The sequence below is a fragment of the Epargyreus clarus genome, unplaced genomic scaffold, assembly GCF_041222505.1.
Source record: "Epargyreus clarus isolate Ecla_fem2 unplaced genomic scaffold, WU_Ecla_fem_2.2 ptg000014l, whole genome shotgun sequence".
Taxonomy (NCBI): domain Eukaryota; kingdom Metazoa; phylum Arthropoda; class Insecta; order Lepidoptera; family Hesperiidae; genus Epargyreus; species Epargyreus clarus.
The window spans coordinates 8144483-8168378 of record NW_027332222.1 but is presented as its reverse complement, the minus strand read 5'-3'; the positions used below and the strand labels follow the sequence as shown (position 1 = coordinate 8168378).

The window sequence follows — 23896 nt, the reverse complement described above, 5'->3', positions numbered from 1 at the left end:
CACCCCTGTGAGCGTGACAGCGCGAGTGAGTGAGAGGGCTCACTCGACTGTTGCCATTGCTTACTTCATACTGATACTTGTTTAGTCTTGTTTTACCTTCGAAAGGAGTGAAATGTGTTGAATATTGTAGCATGACTTTCCAACAACTAACTTCGATAAACTCTTAGTTAAATACTTAAATTTATTAGAACTTTAAATTCAATATGAACAGATTAAAGTCAAAAGATGTGTAGTGAATGAACTGTGACGATATCGTTTGAGTTTCGGAGTTGCAAAATTTTCAATTCTTGGAAAGTTGGATTTATCATCTTCAGTTTGGTGAGTAATTCCTTTCCTTAATACGATTTTTGTACAATACGATGTCACTTTGCAATGTAGATAATAATATAAATTGTTAAAAGACTTTATTTAAATGGTGATATAATATTGTTTTTATTAAAGTTAAACTTTTATTACGAAAGTTCAATTTATAATTTTCTTCGATGTTTTTTGTAGCACATTGTCAAAGATATATGTTGCAAATGATTACATAAAATGTTTTATAGGTAGGTACCCTAACTAAAAAGGTTTATATTTAACAGCAAGCAGACAATTAAAACTATGATAGAAAACTTAAGAACAAAGTACCTACTTTTTGTAAACATCTGAAATATTTAAAGTCTATCCTGATAGCGTGGCGGTAACGCACTAGTGGTGACTGGTGACCTAAACTTTTTTTATTCTGGAAGAGTCCCATACCCTTCAACTACTTATTATCTCGTTTTTATGACGCGAAAGTACAGATTGAGAGAATGGAAGAGTACACATGGAGTGTCTTAAACTCAGAATTTACGGTAGACGGTGCTTTCTTTCATGTTTTACTCATAGATTAGTAGTTTAAATCTAGTTATACTAAATACTAAGAGACAACTAGAGTTAATTATTTATAGTTTATATAAATATCTGAAAATTTTAGAGACACTGTCTTTCTTTATATTAAACTTAATAAAACTAATTTAACAAATCTAAGCATAATCTAAGGCAGCGAACACTACTTTCAGTGTTTATTGTTAGACCAGGTCATAGACCAGATTTCCTTCATACCATTTTTCAATCAGTTGTCTAATCATTAATGTATTGGCTTGGGTCCCATCTCAATCAATATCACAGTAAAGTAAATCAGAAAGACTAATAAAGTCCATACAACTAGGAATAATAAAGTTTCTTAAAGAAAGTTATATGAAAGTTCTGAATTCTGTTAATGAAGGATTATTTCTGGTCAATGAAGTCTATGGACAGACTACATTGATTTCTTTCCATGAGTTTGCCCATAATAATAATAATATGAAAATTTAAAATCTCTACTATTTTGAAAACCATATCATTTATTAGGGTTTTTTCTTAGACCACAGATTATATTAACTTCCTTGACATATTAAGGTTTAAATTATTCAAAAAAATTATACAATCTATATAAAAAATATCTAATGTTAGAAGTAGAATAAAATAAATCATTATTCGATTACATGTAGGAAATTACAACAAAGTAAACCTATTTAAAAAAAAAATATATTTATTTTCCTATTCAAAGTATATATTAATATGCATATTTAATCTATTTTCGAAAATATGTAAAGAACATCACTATATACTAAAAGTTATTAGGTAAACCTTGAAAGTACTTGAGACTGAAACAATCTAATCTGCCTTCTTATTTCATACTTACAAAATAATGTATGGTATATTGATTGTATGTAAATTCTCTTCATTTCGGTAAAGTAGGTATAGTTGAAATAAGTTAAATTTCAAAACAAATTAATTTATTTAAATAATTAATTCAATCAATTTATACTTTATGATATTAAGCACCAACTTTATAATTATGTTTAAATTGTTATTTTAATCACTTATTACCTACAAAATTTAATAATTTCCTTATTATTTAAATTCATTACAAAAATATTTTAATTACAAAATTTATCCATCTAATTAGTTTCCAAAATATAGTACGACCACATTATTTTGTCATATACTATGTTGTAAATAAATAAATTTAATTTAATAATTTAGAAGGTAATCTGCAAAAGTATGGAAATATTAAGATTTCAACATTTATATGTACATAACATAATTATGTACATGTATTAACAGATACCTATGTAACTGTTTCTTTTATATTTGCTGCATAATATATATGATATATTTAATCTATTTTCGAAAATATGTAAAGAACATCACTATATACTAAAAGTTATTAGGTAAACCTTGAAAGTACTTGAGACTGAAACAATCTAATCTGCCTTCTTATTTCATACTTACAAAATTATGTATGGTATATTGATTGTATGTAAATTCTCTTCATTTCGGTAAAGTAGGTATAGTTGAAATAAGTTAAATTTCAAAACAAATTAATTTATTTAAATAATTAATTCAATCAATTTATACTTTATGATATTAAGCACCAACTTTATAATTATGTTTAAATTGTTATTTTAATCACTTATTACCTACAAAATTTAATAATTTCCTTATTATTTAAATTCATTACAAAAATATTTTAATTACAAAATTTATCCATCTAATTAGTTTCCAAAATATAGTACGACCACATTATTTTGTCATATACTATGTTGTAAATAAATAAATTTAATTTAATAATTTAGAAGGTAATCTGCAAAAGTATGGAAATATTAAGATTTCAACATTTATATGTACATAACATAATTATGTACATGTATTAACAGATACCTATGTAACTGTTTCTTTTATATTTGCTGCATAATATATATGATATATTTAATCTATTTTCGAAAATATGTAAAGAACATCACTATATACTAAAAGTTATTAGGTAAACCTTGAAAGTACTTGAGACTGAAACAATCTAATCTGCCTTCTTATTTCATACTTACAAAATTATGTATGGTATATTGATTGTATGTAAATTCTCTTCATTTCGGTAAAGTAGGTATAGTTGAAATAAGTTAAATTTCAAAACAAATTAATTTATTTAAATAATTAATTCAATCAATTTATACTTTATGATATTAAGCACCAACTTTATAATTATGTTTAAATTGTTATTTTAATCACTTATTACCTACAAAATTTAATAATTTCCTTATTATTTAAATTCATTACAAAAATATTTTAATTACAAAATTTATCCATCTAATTAGTTTCCAAAATATAGTACGACCACATTATTTTTTCATATACTATGTTGTAAATAAATAAATTTAATTTAATAATTTAGAAGGTAATCTGCAAAAGTATGGAAATATTAAGATTTCAACATTTATATGTACATAACATAATTATGTACATGTATTAACAGATACCTATGTAACTGTTTCTTTTATATTTGCTGCATAATATATATGATTTCTTTGAATCCACTTTACAAGGTAATTACTTTAATTAAACACCTCCAGTAAATAGTCATAAGGTGCATAATAGTGGGTTTAATGACGTGCACCTACATGTATTTTGTATTGCAGCTCAACTTACAAACTACAATCATCTATGGTAAATCAACATTTTTCAATAAACTTCAAGATGTGATACTCAAAGCTCAACTCAAGCTAAATATCTTAACTATTGTGCGAAATTGACTTAATGCGTGTTGTGATAAATTGACTTATCCAATAATTTAATTGTATGAAAGTTCTGAATCAGCGCGCCGCATTAAGATAAAGACTGGCTTGTCATTGTTTTGCCAAATACACAGGTTGCTATTAGGAAAATCCTTAATGTTTTATAAGAAAATATCCGACACATTGCAAAATATGTTGCTCATTAGTTAGTATCGAATATTTGTTGCATGATTGATCGCGAAATATGAAACTTCTCTTTTAATGTGTGGTATATCTATGTTACAATCGAGCTCCATGACTAATTGTGTAGAAATCTGAAGTAGAAATGATTAAGGGGTAGCTTGCACTGTTCTTATTGATTATTGTGTTGGTTTATCTCGTTGAAACCATAACTCAGAGTCGATCTAGTGTAGCGTGAATATCGAAGTTGCGCGGAGAAACTACAAACTTGCGAGATTTTTTACGCGTACACGGACTCGGTGGTATACAGCGGCAGCGGCGTGGTAATTAGTGCGTTAATCGCCCTAGCGCGGTGCACAGTTGATGCAACTGCGTTTCCGAGAAGTCGATCAACGCAGCTCGCGGGGGGAGCGGTCGGAGCGGCAAATTGCCGTCAGATATGTATGCCGCTTGTCGGTAATTGCAAAAATCACTCGACTCGCCGCGGAACAAGATTGTGCTCCTCCTTGTGTTACAAGTGAGCGCTGACAACTGTCGACATGAATAGCAGGAAAGACATACCCGTTGGGCAACTCTCCACACCTACACGACCGCAACTATCAGCACACACGCATTACGTTTCAAACCAGACTCTACATTGCTTTGATTGCTGTGGAGCAAGTTGAACTTTATGTTGTTCTTGCGTTTTCAATCATCGTATGAACCTTAAGTTTCCTTTTGTATTAACTTAACCCTTGTCTTAACTTAATATATGAGTACTTACTAGTAAGTGCTTTTCCTTACCTACAGTTTCAAGTACTACCGTATTTAAGACTTTAGTTTTACGTTAAAGTCAAAATAACACATAACACGTTGACGCATTGTCATATTATTTCCTTGGTAGGTACTAGGTAACACTAAATTAAATAAATATATATTTAAATCTCGTATGTAAGTAGCACGGAAGTCGTGAATCAGGCATCGTTGAGGTATTTCTGAAAAGTCAATTCATGCTATGTACCACATTATTTAAAGGTCGTACAAACATTTGTGGTTGCGAAGGCACCACCGCCACACACATTTCCTTCTTATAACAGTAGCGTTAATTTCGATGGTAAAGCAAAGACACTTATCTTAAAGGTTATAATAATAACATAGAGTACTTAAGTAAGGAAGGCATATATATGTATCGATTTTAAATAGAATTTTTATCGATCACAGATGTCCATTATCGCCAATCAGTTAGACTGTATAGATGTTATTAATAGTTAAAATTTATAATAATAATATGTCACCGCCCTATTATTAGTATCGGTTCTATAGGTAAGTTATCTGTACAGAGGTACAGTACAGTTTAAAGAGTAATTTACTTTCCGAATAAGGCATTGTTTCCATTTGTTGCTTACTTTATGTGACAACTCGACTTGTGATGAAATAGATAGAGGTGAATTATTTTACGTGCAATTCGCGGCAATCTAGGTTATAATATCCTGTCAGTTTTTTCCATTTATAGAGAACTAGGTACCTATGTTAGTTTTACTTAGAATTTGTTCGAAGCGATTTTTTGCGGGCGTTAAGAGAATTTTGCAACATACTTGTATCTACGCAACATATTTGCTAAGTCATTAAAGATTGTTAAACCTAATACTAGCTTTTATGTAAATAGGTTTAACACGACATATATTTAAAAGTAAGATACCGTCAATATTCCTAATTTGATTGTAAATTGTTGTAGTCATTTGTGATATTGCGATTCTAATACCTATTAATAACAATAGACTTAAATCATGTTATTGTTTACAAACGGCTGTTACACACAGCTGTAGACAGCTTAACTTATATAATTGTAGAATTTCTCCTTTAGTAATATGTGGGCACCTCTAGGTACACGGCAATTTATTTAATTTTTTGCACATAATACTATACATATACATAAATATTTCTTACTTATACGACAAATCAAAAATCGGTGCAGCGGTTCCATGAAAAACAAAAGTTAAAGAACTGATTTTTATCATTTGAAAATGTTGAACGAATCACGAATTAAGAACTCGGTAAATGATATTTATTTTGAAGTAACAAATGGGCACTTCACATTTATTTAATTATATAAATATATACGAGTATGTGTAGGTTGTTGCTAAACTATTTTGTATGACCCTTGTTAAACTAGGACACATCTGGGAAAGCTTTTTGAAACTACTATGATACGTAAAAGTCCAGGAATACTCGAGTAGGTGGCAGCTCTTTGATTACTGGTTTCATTGTAGCGGTAACTCAAAATGTATTTAAACAACTACGAAATATAACCAAATTAGAATAACGATAATCATTGATATTATGAAAGAAAAACCGTTTGCATAGCAAGTATCCGTCAAGTATGCCAAATCGTTTGGGCCACCTATATAGGCCGTGCCTAAGAATGAGACAAATGTAGATATACCCGTAAAACATTACTCCCCACAGCCCGGGAAATACAGTAACAATAATAATATGGTTGTAACAACTCGTTCTTATTAATTTGTATGGAGATAAGATATTCAGGGTCGATTTCTTTGTGTTACTAAGACCAGTAGTAAAACAGGTAAAACTACAAGTAATTAGTGTGACGACAATAAGAGACAGGATTATGTAGATGGGACAAACAGACAAACAATGCAAATAGATAGTATTAAACATAATAATAATAATATCTCTGAAGGCGGTAAAACCCGTTGTGGTTTAACTAAATTGATATTAGTAAATGTTTAATTTAAAAAATGTTGACACCCCTATCATAGCCTCACCTATATTTGCCTTGTAACAAGGTAGATTATTAAATGAAGAGTTCTAGCGTTTAGTCCTCAGTGTATTTGTGATGGATTAAAGATGTCTACGCGGGTCAGTCACTACTTACCATAAGGTGGTCTCACGCTGCTTCAATTTCTAAAAAAATATGTCTCAATTTGTTCCGCTTTAATATAGTTACTAATAAAAAGTCCCACGTGAGTAAACCCCGTGACGTGGGTGCCACACTGCCACTAATAGCCAAACATTTGAATTCATATTTTGTGTATGATATAATAAATAATATTCATGACTATTGTCCCACTTTCTAAAGTAAGTCGGTCCTTTAATACGTAAACTATTACTTTGCAGTGTCTTTGTAATTATGACTTCACTCGGATAATATTCTATGGTCGTATTTGTTAACGCAACGGTTTTTCCGACATTTATGAAACGTATCAGAAGTACAAAAAACCAAACTCGTTTTACCTTATACATTAACTGTCGAAAACATTTAACGTTTGTTTTACGTGTAAAAATACCGTCTACAAAAATGAGTAAAAACATAATCCTTATCCTTACTTCCTTACTAATATTATGAATCCGAAAGTAACTCTTGTCTGTCTGTCTGTCTGGTTATCTCTTCTTCACGCCTAAACTACTGAACCTATTTTAATGAAATTTTGTACAAAGATAGTCAGGACATAGGATAGTTTTATCCCGGAAATCCGACGGGAACTAGGGATGGCGATCTAAAATCGATAAATCGGAGAATCGAACTTTTGGATTTTTGGACATAATCGATTATATGTCATATTATTTCCTTTTAAACGCGGGCGAAGCCGCGGCCAAAAACTTGTGTAAAATAATTGTTATGTGACTAACTGTGATTTGATAAATGAGTTGTTTCATACTTAATATGACTACGAAAATAACTTTATATTAACCCACCCAATTACAATTTAGTTCGTGGGTTAGTAAGATATCTACTATCTACGAAACTCATTAATTCGTAGATGTCTATCACCGAAATCAATCTCCAACGAAAGTACATTTCGCAGTCCGCTCACTCACGATTCTGTACATCTTAAGTTCTGATAATAAATATTTTTCTGCAATTCATTTGTGTAAATGAATTTCTCTTTGTGAGGCATTCTTTGTCGTCGCAACGTGTCTTAATGTTTATGTGTAATTTTGTAGAATTACGAGTAATTTAGTAATTTCGCGTGCAAAGGAGTGTAATTGGGGTCTCTTTTACAGGATTTAAAATATCGCGATGTGGGCGCTAATAGCTCTGGCCGTGGTGGCGGGGGCCTCGCGCACTCACTCCGCGGGCTACTGCTCCACCAACACCTTCCCGAGCAACTCCTCGTGGATGCACTTCACCAAGGAACCGGTGCCCATCGAATACGGATTCCAGGAAAAATTCAAAAGCATCCACTGCTGCGTCAAAGGATACAGAAGCATCGAATGGTAAGCGAGAATTTAAGTTATGCGCTGATCAAAATTATACTCACGAAGATATGATTGCCATGTAAAACGTTTTCGATGAACAATGCGCAGGTGTGGGGACGCCGAGCATAAAAACTCTTGGAAATTTTGTCCATTGTATTCGCGAATAAAATGATAATCGCCTTTAGTGCGACAATGCCCCCGTGTGCCCGTGACTGGCCGTGAGACGTGCACTTGAGAATAATATATTATGTAAAAATATGTCCCAAACGCTTACGTCAAGTCTGATACGAATCAATATTGAAATCAAGTCAAAATGTTTTGAATTCAAATTGTATTTACCTTTGCATTGATTATATCAAGCAATAACATGTCGTTGAAGAAATGGCATGTGAAACAGTAACGTGATCGTTATTATTAATAACCTATTAATATTTAATTTTAACCAAATTTTATACAATCCTGTTTACTTTCGTGTTGAGAAAAATTAACCCAATGTTCACACAGTATTTCGTAAAAGTCATTTCAGTGCACATAAATATGTCATACTCCAATAAAAATCGTACTCTCCCGTGAAGCTCGTTCGTCGTCTTTGCAAATAACACGTTAATACGAATTATATGCGACATACCTTGGACGTGATATAACCGAGAAATGCAAATTAAAAATTATATCAAGTCAACCTATTCAATGTAAGATCTCAATCATTACGTCTTAATTATCACCCTGTTGAGAATTATGCTTAACTTTGTTGGGTATATTCGGTATTTACATCATCTTTATCACGTACTTAGCACCTATTGTAATCTCTCGTAAATCCTATTGACGATGTCAAGTTTATAACAATCATTTAAATTTCAATGCAAAGCATTAAACTATAAAGTATTTAAGAGACTGTCACGATTTCTTACGTTTACTATTTAACAGTTCGTTCTGGATTTATAATGCTAGGAGATACATTGATATCTGCGGTAGTTATATCTGTGGTATCTAGTAACCTAATAAAAATTCGGTCAACACTATTATCATGTGTAAGAACAGCAATAAATTTTACTGGCTGAATCATTTTAATAAATCAAATTCAAATGAGTTACTTTTAAGCTCTGTTGAAAACAACTCATGTTAGAAACTATACACGTAGTTGTGCCTACTAGCTTAGCTACCTAAAACCCCCCCGGTGGCCGTCCTCTGCACTGCGTTGAGGATCTCCATAGGAACGCAACCGGAGTCCTCTTAGCGCGTTGCCCCGTCGGGCTCCGCCCAGGTGAGCTTGACGCTCGCCACACCATCTGGTGTATACGACGGTATGCGACCACACATACCGTCGTCCTTCCCGGGGCCGCTGGCCGGGCGGTTCGAGCTCCCACTCTTGCCGCCCGCAACCCCGGAAGCCCCCTTTTAGTCGCCTCTTACGACAGGCAGGAGATACCGTAGCCCTATTCTAGTCCCGGAACTACAGGGACAACTAGCTTAGCTACCTAGCTAATGGAAAAGTTCTAAAGCCTGACCTAGTCCGAGAGTATTCGATTTTTCGTTACATAGGTCAATTTCATCCTACCCGCGTATCTAAATGTAGGACGCGAGTCGATTAAATTCTAGCTTTTATACAGTTGCAAAAACAAAAAAAAAATCTCTTTTCAACATATTGATGGAAGCGAATTTCATGAAATGATACTCGCAAAAGCAATCCCATTTGCAATCCGCTCTTTGATTCATAGAATTGATGACATGAAATTTTCCAATATTCGTTATCCGTTGTAAAATGAGATTTAACATCGAAACCATATCAGAGTGTTTATACATGACAATATTTTAAAACACGGTTTGAACGGTGCACCTGAGTGGAAACACGCCGCGTTCCCAGAAGCGCTGATTGCTCTCGATACAGTCATACGTGTCGCCAACTCGCTCGTTCGCCGAGTATCGGTTACAACGTCACTCGATTTATCAGCGGCTAACATAATCATGTCTAGGTACATCATGTTTAGCTTCAATAACTTTGTCTTCGTAGAGATCGAGTTACACAAAGACCTATCATGTACATAGATTGAAAATTGTAAGACGATTGAAATTTCAAATGCATCAAGTTTTCAAGAATGCAGTGTATCAAGCTATCAATCGCTTCAGAAATTAAGGAATGACAGAAATTTACAAGAAAATGTCCCGATTTAGTTTAATGGAAGAAAATAAAAGATAAACGTTCGGTATTAAATTACAAAACAGGACGTCGCACTAAGTAGGTTGCAAGTTTGCAAGCTAATTTAAACCGATACTGTGTCCTAGTCAACAGTATTTATCTTATGCATGTATCACTTAATGGTAACATCTAAGCTGTCGACACGCTGTCTGTACTGATACTCATGTTGAGTCAAAACGTTTAATTTTCACTTGTGGTGCATTATAATGGATGCAATTGAGCCATTGGGTTCAATCAGCTTCTACTCACAAAGATCTGCCAATGTAGATTATACTTTAAATCCAATTATTTAAAATAAAATATTTTCGTTCAAATCGATGATGCCTTTTAAAAGAAATTCAGTGGCAAAATCTCTAGCACATGTGATGTTTTTCTACAAATAACAAATGCTAATCCAGTGGAATGACGCAAACCTTCATACTCATCTGAGGTTTGCTCCTTTATATCTCGAGTAATTCACCTATTTAGATTCTAAATCACGATTTTAAAGGTCAGTTGCAATGAATAAATGCAACAATTTATGCAACAGTTGTTGAACCTCGTATTTTGAAATTCTCAACTAGCCGTACTGAATAGATTTCTTACTAACGTAGTTAATTCCAAAGACTATATTTTGATCGACTGAACGCGCAAACATTCATGCAGTCCATGAGTGATCTGAAATCTGTAACGAACTTCATACGGAACAGAGTTTTACTTGAAGCCGATCACAGATGTATTGCCATCCCTAAAGAGTAAATGGTCCCTTCATAGTTCATACGTTAATCAGCCGGCAAACTCTAGCACCGAGAGGCAAGAACTGGTTCACACAAGAAATAGGCGGTAGTAGTCGAACCATACTGGATCTACCTTAGCAACCTATGAAACAAACATAGTAAATTCCAAAGAATATCCAAACAGTAGATAAATGATCCAACAATAAGTAATGTTATGAAGTTCTAAATTAATTTGCGTGACTCAGTGTACTTACGATATGACATATGAGGCTGGCCGACCGGCCAAAGGATTATGTCATTATCCACTTGTTCCAACTTGTCGTATACATTATCGTATAAGAATGTTATCAGATACCTACATGCTATTGCTGATGCAATGTACGTGTTGATATAGTTTTAGACATTATTCGACAGTACTGTAGTAATATGGTTTTGAAAGTTATAGAATTTTGAAATTAACCCCAGACTATGTGATCTTTCGGGTGTCTCTGTATTATATGTGTCGATAAAACTATAAATATAATAGGAGTACTAAATAAGTTTAACACAGAAGCTTTGCTACCCCTTAAGGACGAAGTAGAAATAAATGTGGGAATTCTTTGAACTCTCTCGAAGCATAGCAGTGCGCGCAATGCAAAAGACAAAATAAGTAGATGTGGTGTACTCCTGCAAACTACAAAGGTTCTACTTTCATTAACTCCGTTTGATATATACGGTAGGGATAAAGACAGAATGACAAACGTGTTGACGATTCTTATTACTATGCAAGTTCTAATAAAATTATATGTAGAAAGTATGCTTGAAGTTTTACTTGTAGAAAGTGACGCTGGTCGTATTCACTTCGATAGCTTAGATATTTTTATACCTACCTACGAATATCGAATCCTATCTGGAGTCGATTACAGATGTTCATAGGCGGCAGTAGCCACTTATCATCAGGTGGACAGCTGATGAAACAATTGATGTACAAAATGTAACTTGCAAAATTTAAACAACCGACTCTTTACAATAGCTATTAAACAAAGTATTATCGAAGAACATAAGAAAGTAATTATCAAAATATGTTTGCACTTTTATCTTTCTTTCATTTGATAGGTACCATTTACTGAATTATTATTGTTAACTCATGTTAAAATTCAAACACTATCTATATATATAAATTATTGCAGCTATGATGGTATGCTTGGAAATTCAGCTGCGCGTATACGAGGATCTCATACTTATGATGGATGTGAGCTCTTTGTGACAAACTAAACCTCATAGTTTCCCTATGAGTCTTATATCTTTACATACACCTGACTATCTGTTCAGAATTAGGTCAATAACCAGAAACATAAATTGTTGTCCTTCATCCATGAGTTGTTTGAAATTCAATCTCAATATATTTTTTGTAAATATATCGAATGTTGAACAGACATGAATAATTTATAGATGTTTCAGTGTGTTTATGCGACGCAAATGCCCCTCTGCGTGGGATAATATGCGTGCTTGAAATGTGTTAGGGATGTACTGCGAAATGTACGTCATTATATAACCATTATTATTATGTGTTGCTTACGCACGTGTAAGTTCATTTGACCGGTAGCGATTCTTAGAACATTGTCACTTGCGAGTATTTTTAACGGAATCGTTGCATATCTAGACGGTCAAGGAACCATATTGAGTATGTGCCATATTACAATCGGGGTTACTTATGCGTTTTCACCTTATCTATAAGGAAATAAAGTGAGATGTCTCTGTCTGGCTGTTTTCTTGTATAATGGATGTGCTTGTGAGGAATCGAGAGTAAAGTGACCGGTCCGTCATAAATTCATTGCCAGCGGTCCGTCGGAACGAGTTGTTGGAACCCGGGAACTTTATTTTATTACCCCACTTTTACTTTTACGCCTCACTACTCGTCTCTAGTGGACCTTAACTGCAACATATCAGGTTCTACTGTCGAACGTTTCCTCCGTGTCGAATCCTTCGGTATGTCAAAATTGGCTTCCCAATAAATCAATCTACTGCAATCAAGTCCCGATTTAATAGCGTGTTAGAGACTGGTATTGTATTCACGTTCGTGATGGCATTTGTACCGTTTTGTTGCTTTTTGTTTTCCCATGTTCATTAAGTTACTAAAATCACGGACGCAAAGAATTTCGGTTAGACAATGTCGTTGTTCTCCGCGCCGTATCCAATAAGCGAGTTCGTTTAACTGGCCTGTACCGTTCTTTCCCCTCGTTATTTAGTTGACAAAGGGCCTGGTGCCGATCGTGAATAGTACCTGGCCGGTCGCGGGCTGTATCTGCGAAGGTATCGCACGTCGCCGCAAACCTGTATTGTGGCGGTTCCCGGAAGGCGCTTTGTTGCGCGCCGCTGGCTGCCCCTCCCCGCGCCCCGAGCCGTGCACTGCTCCATGCAACCAGCCAAGCTGCAAGCTGCTTCATAACCTCACCTGTCTCTTTCTTGCGTCCTTCATTCTATTGTCACTCACATAATAATATCTGAGATATCTAGTGCTGAATTAACATTTGTTGTGCGTTGTGACACTTGATGTGTATAGCAGATGTTGCCAAAATACATTTTGAGTATATTATTATCACTGGGATGATGTAAGCATATTACATCAAGATCTTGGGCATAACACATATGACAAATTAGTGAGTCAATAACAACTTGCATTTAATATTGCGAAAATGTTCATTAAGTATACCAAGCGATATTAAAAGGGATTCCGTTGCGATGCGTAATCCATGTTCTGTTGATTAAATGGGAATCCCTATTAACTCAAAGAGAGCGAATATTGCTACTGATAAATAATCCCCAAATTGATGATAAAGAGATTAACGAATCAAGGCATTAATCATCAAACCATTTCATATTTTTGAATTGTATGTCGCAACATAAGGAAACTGCAGGAGCTGCAATAATTTCACCTTTTGCAAAAGTTGACGTGTCAATAGAGGTGTTTCAAATGACCGTTTCAATACAATGCTCCTAATGAAGTGGCTATAAAATATACAAAACATCGAGAGGCGCCCCGCCGGGTCCCATAACAAAAAAGCTTGGCTTGTCTTGACATGTTAAAACGACTCGATTTGTTGAGCCGATTATTTTTAAGGCGACTTTTACAACCTACCGGGCCACCGCGCGCAGGTAGGAAATGCACTTTGTTTAACAAATTCATTGATATCGCCTCGTTAATGCGTCGTGTTACACAAACGTTATCGGTCACTGACTTTATTAATTTCGTCGTCAACTCTTTACTGTCTCAGTGGTGGGCACGTGTCTCCTCTGGGCGCGCTAAGTGCGTATTGTTAGTATAGGTAAACTTCACACAGTTTTCCTTTATCGTTTACGTATATCATAGATTAGTAAAGATTACTTACTCCTAACAAGAAAATGTACCCAGTTTTGACAATTGAAATTGTCACTGTCATCTATTTTCGATTTCGTGTTTTTGCACCACTAAACTGCGCATTTCGGCTTTGTTCCGCGTAAATCACACCATGACAGCCATTAAATGGCTGACAGAATTGTCAGCCCTTTAAGTCATTTAATGGCTTCCTTCAATTACAAGGCGGTGAGATATCTATACTTATCTATGACGTATATGATAATAAATTTGTATTGGCCTAGGATTCGAACTTCGAACCTCCCGATTGAGGGATTGGGTATCAAATTATTAGAGTATCATTACAAATTTCGAGTTAATCGTTTAATTACCATTGTAAACTTAGTATTAAAGAAATGAAATTGAAACACCCAACTAATGATGACTCTTATTAATGGATGCCCGGGGTGGTCGCATGCCGGAGCGTTGCTCTCACAATGGTCCTTGTTTATCTATCGTATGATCTCACCCCGCGAGGTATTATTTTTTCTCGAAAATCATATCGAATACAATAAGTAAATATTTTTTGTCCAAATATGTATACCGATGCAGTTGCGGGACAAAAGCTTAGTCTTGGGTAAATGGTTTTAGGTAAGGCTTTTTATATTAAAAACTAATGGGAGTTGTCCATAAGAATAGCTTTTGTATTATAAACATTTTCATGATACGACCCCCTCTATGCCCCTGTATGATGTATATGTATGAAAAAAATCTATATATATGATCTATATGTATGAAAATAATTCGCGATCCACTCCCGCCGTTGTTTGTAACTTGTGTAACTAAATTACGTTACAAATATAGTATTTTTATTCATAATGACTAATCGGTCAATCGATTCTTTGTAAACATATGTTTCCAATTTAATATTTTTTGCGACTTTCAGGTCGTAGGATTGAAGGGATATAATTATGCTAAAGCTTTTATAATGCAATGTACTCTCGGGCATAAGATACTTCAATAGATTAATATGAGCTGTAATAAATGTTTATTTATTTCAACATCCATAACCGTATACAAACATAAGGTAAGTTAAATCAAGATGTTTCTACCAGGGATGTTTTAGAGCTTCGTAACCGTAACCGAAACTATCGGATATCCGAAATAAAAAATATCCGAAGACAATATACAAGTTTCGAATAATTTCATATACTTTACAGATAAAATCGAACCAGTACTTACCTATTTGTATTTACTCCACTTTTACAAGTCCTTAAAAAATAATATCAATAATCTAATCAAAACTATTCGAAACTAGCCGTATCTGAAATGGATGTAATTGTTTTAATAAATTCGTAGGTATTGATATCCAGATCCGAAATTGTGTATCCATAACATAGATTAGTAAAGATTACTCACTCCTAACAAGAAAATGTACCCAGTTTTGAGAATTGAAATAGTTGCGTAAAAAAGTTTTGTCACGTCTCCGTGCTAAAATGTCCCTAAAATATTTGATATAATCATTTATTTATTATGTAAATTACGCAGTATTAGTTATTTATTCGTAAATTTTCTCTAAAAATGTTTTTATTTGTCAAGAATTCAAAAAAAGAACTTACTAATAAGCCGTTTGCGTAACGATGTATCTTTACTAATCTATGATCCATAACATCACTATTTTCTACGCAATGCTGCGTTAAGAAACATCTTGATTTAGCTTTTATATTCCGCGTCGCCGCGATATGCCATACTCACTCAATGTATGTTGTTACGTTACAAGATTAGTTTTATTTTTGCACTTCCATTCTCATGTTTTATGAGTTTGTGCGACAGGAAATCTCATGAATTACCACATGCCCGGCGTTTGTTTCATTCATATTTTCCTTTGTATTAGCTAAAGTCGTGAATATTCAAATGTCATGATAAACTTAAAATTCCTTACAATTCTCGCGGCTTAACCGATGTTCTAAACCTCGTATGCCTACAGACATGGAACGTATCAGACACGGCACGTGGCAGGCAAGATAATATTTATGTACATATATCATAGAACTTAAATCATTGTAAGTTTTTTATTTTCAGTACTTATTATTATAGCGGCCACGAAAATATTCATTTGTGTAAAAATGTCGTATAATTTATTTGTATATTTTAAATCAATGTAGATTTTATCGTCGCACATTAAAATTTGTAGTACATTAAAGTTTAGTAGTAGTAGAATGTTTAGAATTTCCTTGCAATATTTTCGTTCGTAAATCCGATGTGTCATCAAAAGTAGATGGTAATATGATTACGTGTTGCGGACACTTTAGCGTCAGTACTGCTTGTGCATTCTGAGAATAGCTAGTCAATTAAGGACGGATCAATTCTTTGCACTCTGATTTGTCGGAATTGGTTTTTACTGTAAACAATTTGCACTGTTTTTTTGTTGAATAACCGCTGTTTGAGCGATAAGGCTGCCTATTGCTTTCTGTGGTGTACTACAACTCGATATAATGAGGTGTTTGTTTTACTGTGGATTCGTTAAAAATAACGAGGCGTTTTGTTTTATTGATGTACTTACGGCTGTCCTTATACTACACTTAACATAGTGTTATTGTATAAAAAATAATGAATTGTTAAAAATGTTGAAAATTTGAACTCTCAATAATTTAGTTTTAGGCTCTCTTAATAAGCTAGGACTCTCTTAAAATAAATACGGTTAATTTCAGATTTTTTAATACTTATGTTATTGCAATCTCAAAAACATTAAGCGAGAGGAAATATAGCTTACCGCTATAAGGCAGTTAGTTTTTTAAAGGCAATAGCTTTAATATATAGAGAGTTTGAAATTAAAATATGAACATGGGCATCGTAGCAGTGGTTGACACTTTGCCTCCCTATTGGAGGTTCGAAGTTCAAATACTAGGTCCAGGCATGAATCTCTGATTTTGTAAGTTAATTGCATATCAGAAACTATAACTTGTTATACTATATAACTATCACATACTATAACTTGAGATAATCCCAATTTGCACTTAACCGGTGTTGTGGACTATTGCCTTATCTCCTTTCTCTCTGAAAGCACACACAACCCAATTACGAGATTAACAACGACGAGCATCGGAAAAGACCTCGAGAGCACATCTGCTTAGTAGAACAATACCAATATCACGAGTACGCATCAGATAAACCATTCCAAAAACCAACTCAGAATAACAAACCTCATAAATTACCTCTACCTACGTCTAGTGGTGTCGCGTGACGGTAATGGCGTGCATTACACGCGAACGCGACCGAATGAAAGCTAATAACCGGTAATGATTCGAAGCGGAAATGTCAGTTTGTTCAGATCGGATGCCCACTGGCTCTCCGTTCACACGCGTCTACGTGCCTATCCAAACAGCTTTGTTGACTCGCGGACGATGGTCATTGTGCATCTTGGTTTCATATCATGTTATACTGATATTGTCTGTATGATATTGTAGCCTCAGCTGTTATCTTGCGATATAAAATTAGCAAACGAGCAGTCTACCTGGTGGTAAGTGGCCAGTGACATTCGTGAATATCTGTAGTGACACCTTAAATAAGGTTGGAGTCCACCTTGACATCGGCCATAGATGCGTTAAGCTTTACTAGATATTGTCAGTATATGATATTGTAGTCTGAGCTGTTATCTTATGAATAAAAGTAGTATAGTCTACCTGGTAGTTAGTAGCCGGTGTCACTCATAATACCTTAAATAAGATTGGGATTTCCTTTGGTCGCCCACAGGTGCGTTAGGCTTTACAACGCTATATGGACTAAGCTGGAAATTGAGATGCTTTATGTAAATGTCTATCCTTTAACACACCTTTCAAATAAGATCACAGAAGCGCTATCGTTACGCAATCTAGTGCTAATGATTAACAATTAATTTTAAAATAACTCAACATAATATTAATATCAAGATAATTTCTGTGGTATGATTGCGCCGGCAATACAGCCACACAGGTCTATGATTTGACCCTTCTTCCCACCTTTCACACTTAAGTTTAGAAGACGTTTCGATAGAGGTAGCGAAGCAATTGCGTTGGCGTTAGGCTGTACGTTATATCGGTTATATTTAGTGTCAGCTACAAATATCTACGGGCGTCAATTATTATCTACTTGACTTCGGTTAATTGCTGCTTTCCTAATTGATAGCTTGTATTATGATTATTTTTATAACAAATAGAATAAATAATTATATTGTATAATTGTATATAATAAATAGGTCCATTTCTGTATATATTTCTATTGTACTAAACATGAGTGATGAAACTTGATCCCTGGGGTTTGAATTTGTGCAACGTAAATACTTTTTTACATTGGAACACTCGCCTGTAATGTAATAAAAAAGGATTAGGTTCTGAGTATTTTGTGTAATGACTGAAGGAAGAACTGAAAATGTTCAGATTAATTTATTTCACATGAGCACGCCTGAGAGTTATTTAAGAAAAGTACTCAACGGTGTATGAAGTCTACCAATCCACACTTGGCCAGCGTGATTGACTATGGTCTTAAATCCCTTACTCTGAGAAAGATTAGCGCCCAGCGGGACAGTAGTCAAAGGTAATTTTGAAGGGTTTTTGAAGGTTTGTGGTTCGACTCGTATAGGAGCGGGCTAACATATACTCTTTACGCGCATTGTTTTGACACTTGCCCTTTAATAAAAGTTTTGACCCAGAATGTTATCCTGGAAAATGTACGTTGATTTCTAGAAAATATACTCTTTACGCGCATTGTTTTGACACTTGCCCTTTAATAAAAGTTTTGACCCAGAATGTTATCCTGGAAAATGTACGTTGATTTCTAGAAAATCGTATAAAATATTGTATATTCGCAGCCTTCGCAAGCAAACTTTATTTGCATAACTTTTCGCTCTACGCTCCTTCAATTTCCACGTAACCATTATTTAACTTTGTGTTTCAGTTATTTCGCGATAAAATTAATGTTAAAATATGTTCTCAACGCCGTATTTGTATTTTCTGTGTTCTTAACAGAAAATATTGTTTTTGTAAAATAAATAATAAAGAGACAATTTGTTTGCGTTTATATGTTTGAGTATTTAAACTAAAACATTGACAGAAAAAATCGTTAAAACTCAACTCAACTCGAAAACTCAACAAGGTAGGTACGGGTTAAGATTGTAACTACATATTATATTTTTCAATAATTCAATAATTTTGTAATGAACCATGACTCCCATTAAACAGTAGCAAATTTTTAATAACTTGCCCTCACAATCCCTTCAGTAGTTTAAAAGATTAGCTCAAAGAAAAATACGTAAACATTTTAAAAGTATATATTGTAAAAATGTTTAAAATGTTGTCCCTAGCTTTGTTAAAATATACTTGACTAGTTGGTTAATCTGTGTGGGAGAGTTGGATTTGGAACCCAAATCGGTCATGGGTCACCATTAGTGAACCAGGCATTGCAGCCATTATTAACAATGCGACACGAAGGAGGCCATTTCTGTAATTATATTTTTTCTGCATTCCTTTATGCGTTTAAAGTAGCCATATAATATAACAAACATCAACAAATAAATCGAATTTCAACCCGCGATTCCTTGACACAGGCTATTGTTATTAGTGTAAGAGTATACCAGTAATTGTGAGGACCACCAGGGCGATGTCGGCGAGGAATGTCGCGTGGGAAACCCGATACCGATCTCGCGAGCAGCATGAATGGAGATATGTAGGTATAGTGTACGTTACAGCAAATAGACGCGAACGAGCTTTTAGTCTATATTCTTCACATTCATTTAACACTCACCTATACTATCTAAAATTCTAAATGTACTTTTCTTACTATTCTTTAATGTATTGTCGGCTAAGTATATTTTGAAAGTACTTTTATATGACACTAATAGTGACTGCGGCTTCACCCGACTTTTAAAAAAAATGACATGACACACATATAACTGAAAATTTGTACCTTTGAAATGACAGTGGCGCCATCTGTCGAAAATTGGACGTACCAACTCAGAAACCTCCGAGGGTTCATGCACAATAACTTGTGGTAAAGATCATCACATGATCAAATACTAGTTTACGATTCTATAAAGGATATACAAACAAACATTAACTTTTTTATATATATATAACATAGATATTATAGGTTAAAGCCACAGTGTGAGCTATCAAGAAATGAGGAAAATTTATTTTGCGTTCCGGTCATTTCATATTAATTATTCAATAGCGTCAAGGAAAAAGATAGTTATATCCAAAATATGTTGGTTAATTAGGACACATTTTATATGATGCAAATTAGAACTTACTTACGTATTAGCTTTATCAGAATTAATGTAAATATTTTACTCGTAACTACCGATTTATAAGTAGTCATCGAATTTATAATCGATGTCAATATTTGTTAAGCAAATTATTTCGTGTCGTTCAAATTATAGTGTCAATTAAATGTAAATGTACATCATTTCTGATAACGGCTATACAGCCTTTAATCGCGGAACCAGGCAAGTAGTAAAATTGTGGGCCCTTAAATAATATCTGTGCAGTATAAACAATTTACTGGACAGCTGCTCGAATTTATTTATACACTGATAATAAAACGCTTAGATTAAATTAAATATGTGTATGGCGTTGACTAACGATACAGAACTGTCATATACGATTCATTGAAAAGCGAGCTATCAAATTCTCTACTGCGAATCGATATTCAATCTCAAGGTAGGTATGAAACTCGCACATGTCCCCGCCTCGGAGCAACGATTCTATATCGCAATAATAATTCATGCAATAATAGACATTGCACAGTCGTCGATTCATATGGGTTTCGAGAAGTGTAGCGCGAGCTCGTTATGTCGCCGGTGCACGTCCAACAAATGGCTTCATCGGGAGAATTAACATTCGGACAGCATCTCGCGACCGCCCCGCCCTCACCCGCGAACTGCCTGCCCACCTCTTAAATAAATATTGAACCTCGCTCTAGACCTCCGCCGAGGTGTCGCCTTCTCAGTACCCGCGGACAAATAACATTTTTTTCAACCCACCCGAAATCAATGGGAAATATTCCATTCACAGCCCGACCCGACCCGACTTTCTTGCAAACATTTGTAATCGATTAGCGAGATCATCACTATACAGGTTGAAAACGGCACGATTATGTCGTTTTAGTTATAAACACGTTACATACTAGATCCGTAACGGAATATATGTAATACTAAGTGTATTTTTTGTGCTTAGTTAATAGTTACGTAATAATTTATAATGTATAAAGTTGAGCGTGATAAGATTTTAGATCCGTAAGTTGCGCTTGCGCGTGACTCATAGCGAACGCGATCATGTGACGTCAATCAAGGATTTACATTTAATTTCTAGATTGGAATATTAAGAAAGGGTTGATATGGTGTTCTATTTTCTCTCACTAATACAATAAAACCGTCGTTTACATATGCACGTAACATATTTTGAATTGTGCCTTTGTTTCGCCATTTTCTAATTAAACAATGAGGTTACATCATTAGAGCATGATCCCGACAGGAATAGTGTGTAAACTATAAACAAACAATAGGTAAGCAGTCAAAATTTCCGAAAATGCCATGTCATGTTTTGTCCCACAAATAAGGATACAACCGCAAAAAGTTGCAATTAATTTGAAACTACGTACAGAAACCTCATTTATCTGCGTAAATATTATTCATTTTAATATATTTATTATCCTTAAATTAGATTTGTATTACAATGGGTTTCAATTATCTATTGTCGGTTAATATCAACTTCTTTAGAATTATCCGAAAATAAGTAACACGTTATTAGAAAAAAGATTACGCCATTAATAATACAATTGAATCTATTATTCAACGTGAAGCAATTTCTAATGGTAGGTATCTATGATACCTGGTAAAATTAGGTGTGCTGGATAAACTAAACACCTTTATATGTGTGTATTACGTGTAACTGGATACTTCGTGCTTCAATTATCGCTTAGTGATTTAATAATTACTAGTCATGCACTTCATAGGGCTGCCAAAGGATTTACATTTCAATTTCAAATGAACATTTTGTCCTTCGTTCCAGTGAACGCAATAGTAAAAGAATGCTCGTTTTTTATCAACGACCACTGGAAGGTAATGTGTAATGAATAATAATTAGCGATACGCTCGAACAACTTTTATCGATCGATCAAGAATCGAAAAAAATACATTCGTAAGCAGCTGTGCTTACAACTTCGCGTGGATTCACAATTTTCATAAAAGTTTTGATAAGAGTACATTTGAATGGAATAAAGACTAAATGTTAAGTCAAGATACGGACTATGAATATATTGTTAATAAAAATAATAAATTATTTTACAATTAGTTTTAGATTGATGATTGCGAACATACAGACAGACAAACATTCAAAAAATGTCAGAAACTTTTATTAAAACTGAGCTCATTTCTCTTTACTATTTTTATAACACGCTTTTTTTGTAAATATATTGGATGTATGTACAGACAAGCTTACATTCTTATTATATGTATAGAATAGATTCCTAATCGGCTCGGTCAGTGTGTAGCGACATCCCTCGGCGCGATTTACATACAGTTTTTGCCCGAGCTGTCATTGTCCATTATAATAGAGTCAATACTGCGAACAAGTCCTGTATTACGCGCGAATTATCCTAATTCAAGGTTACATGCAACCTTTTCTCTGGTTCTTGCTCGGCCTGGCAACTGGTGAAGGAATACTTGCTCTTATGGTATCAGAGTGGCATTGCTCCTGATATATGTACATTAATATATTATTATTCATGTTGATTATTATTAATTTTGGATTGTTACATTATAAATCATTTCTCGTCACTTAGAAGCTATATGCGAATGTTCCCGTGAGGAAGCACCTCAAGACATTTCTAAGTAGAGGTGCGATAATTGGCAACTTAGTCCTCAAATGGGAGGCAATACATCAATGGTTGGTCTCAAATAGAACTTCTGTGCTAGTTGGGAAATTCTCGGGAGCAATGAGTTTTCTGCAATGCGCTCACCTTACTTCGGCATTAGTTACAACTCCATGTTATTTAATCTCGTCAATATATAATTAATTAATACGTAGTACATTCAGCAATCTGATACACGATACAGATCTACAGCTGACAATCTTTCAACGCGTATTTGTCAATTTAACACCGCGCACGACCGCAAACAACATCGTAGAACATGATCACGTTTCGTTCAATCTGTTTGGAATTAAAGCAGAGCTAACTTGAGCAAATAACCACATCATCTACCACATCGTGTACCACCGAGCGTGTACCTAACTGACATATGTGTAGTGTCCTACAAGTTCGACTAGCTTGATTTATTAAAGAACTATTTACATTTACAATAATGTGTCATTTTGCAATAAAATTACACGAATTTCTAGCGTGAGCAGTGCTTGCGTTTCGGTGGAAGTGTGTGAATGTCGACTGACTTACAAATAAGGGGCCCTTAACAACTGGGGAGTAACAACCCACATGTATGGCAACGTACATGTGATAGACTTTAGATAGAATCTCTGTTATAACACTACTCTGACCGCTAACTGCCTGGTGTACTGCATGCTCATTCTATTCGGGCGTACATTCAATATAACAAATCATTATATTTCAATACAAAAATTACGTACGAAACAACAGTACAACGTATCATGCATTTCCCTACCGTTACACTAAACATAGCCTAGTTGTGCGTTGTAAGTGCAGTCGCTACTGAGAAGACTAATTGCTCGAT

At 34.3% G+C, this 23896-nt stretch overlaps 1 protein-coding gene across 1 annotated transcript in view; it reads left to right on the top strand.

Annotated features, from left to right (window-relative positions):
- LOC140747421 (uncharacterized) overlaps positions 1-23896 on the top strand; it is a 62276-nt gene continuing 38380 nt past the window's right edge. Inside the window, exons 1-2 of the mRNA XM_073079862.1 lie at positions 1-318; positions 7761-7973. Coding sequence (XP_072935963.1) covers positions 7777-7973 — 197 coding nt within the window. The 5' untranslated portion in view covers positions 1-318; positions 7761-7776. The remainder of the gene's footprint in view (positions 319-7760; positions 7974-23896) is intronic.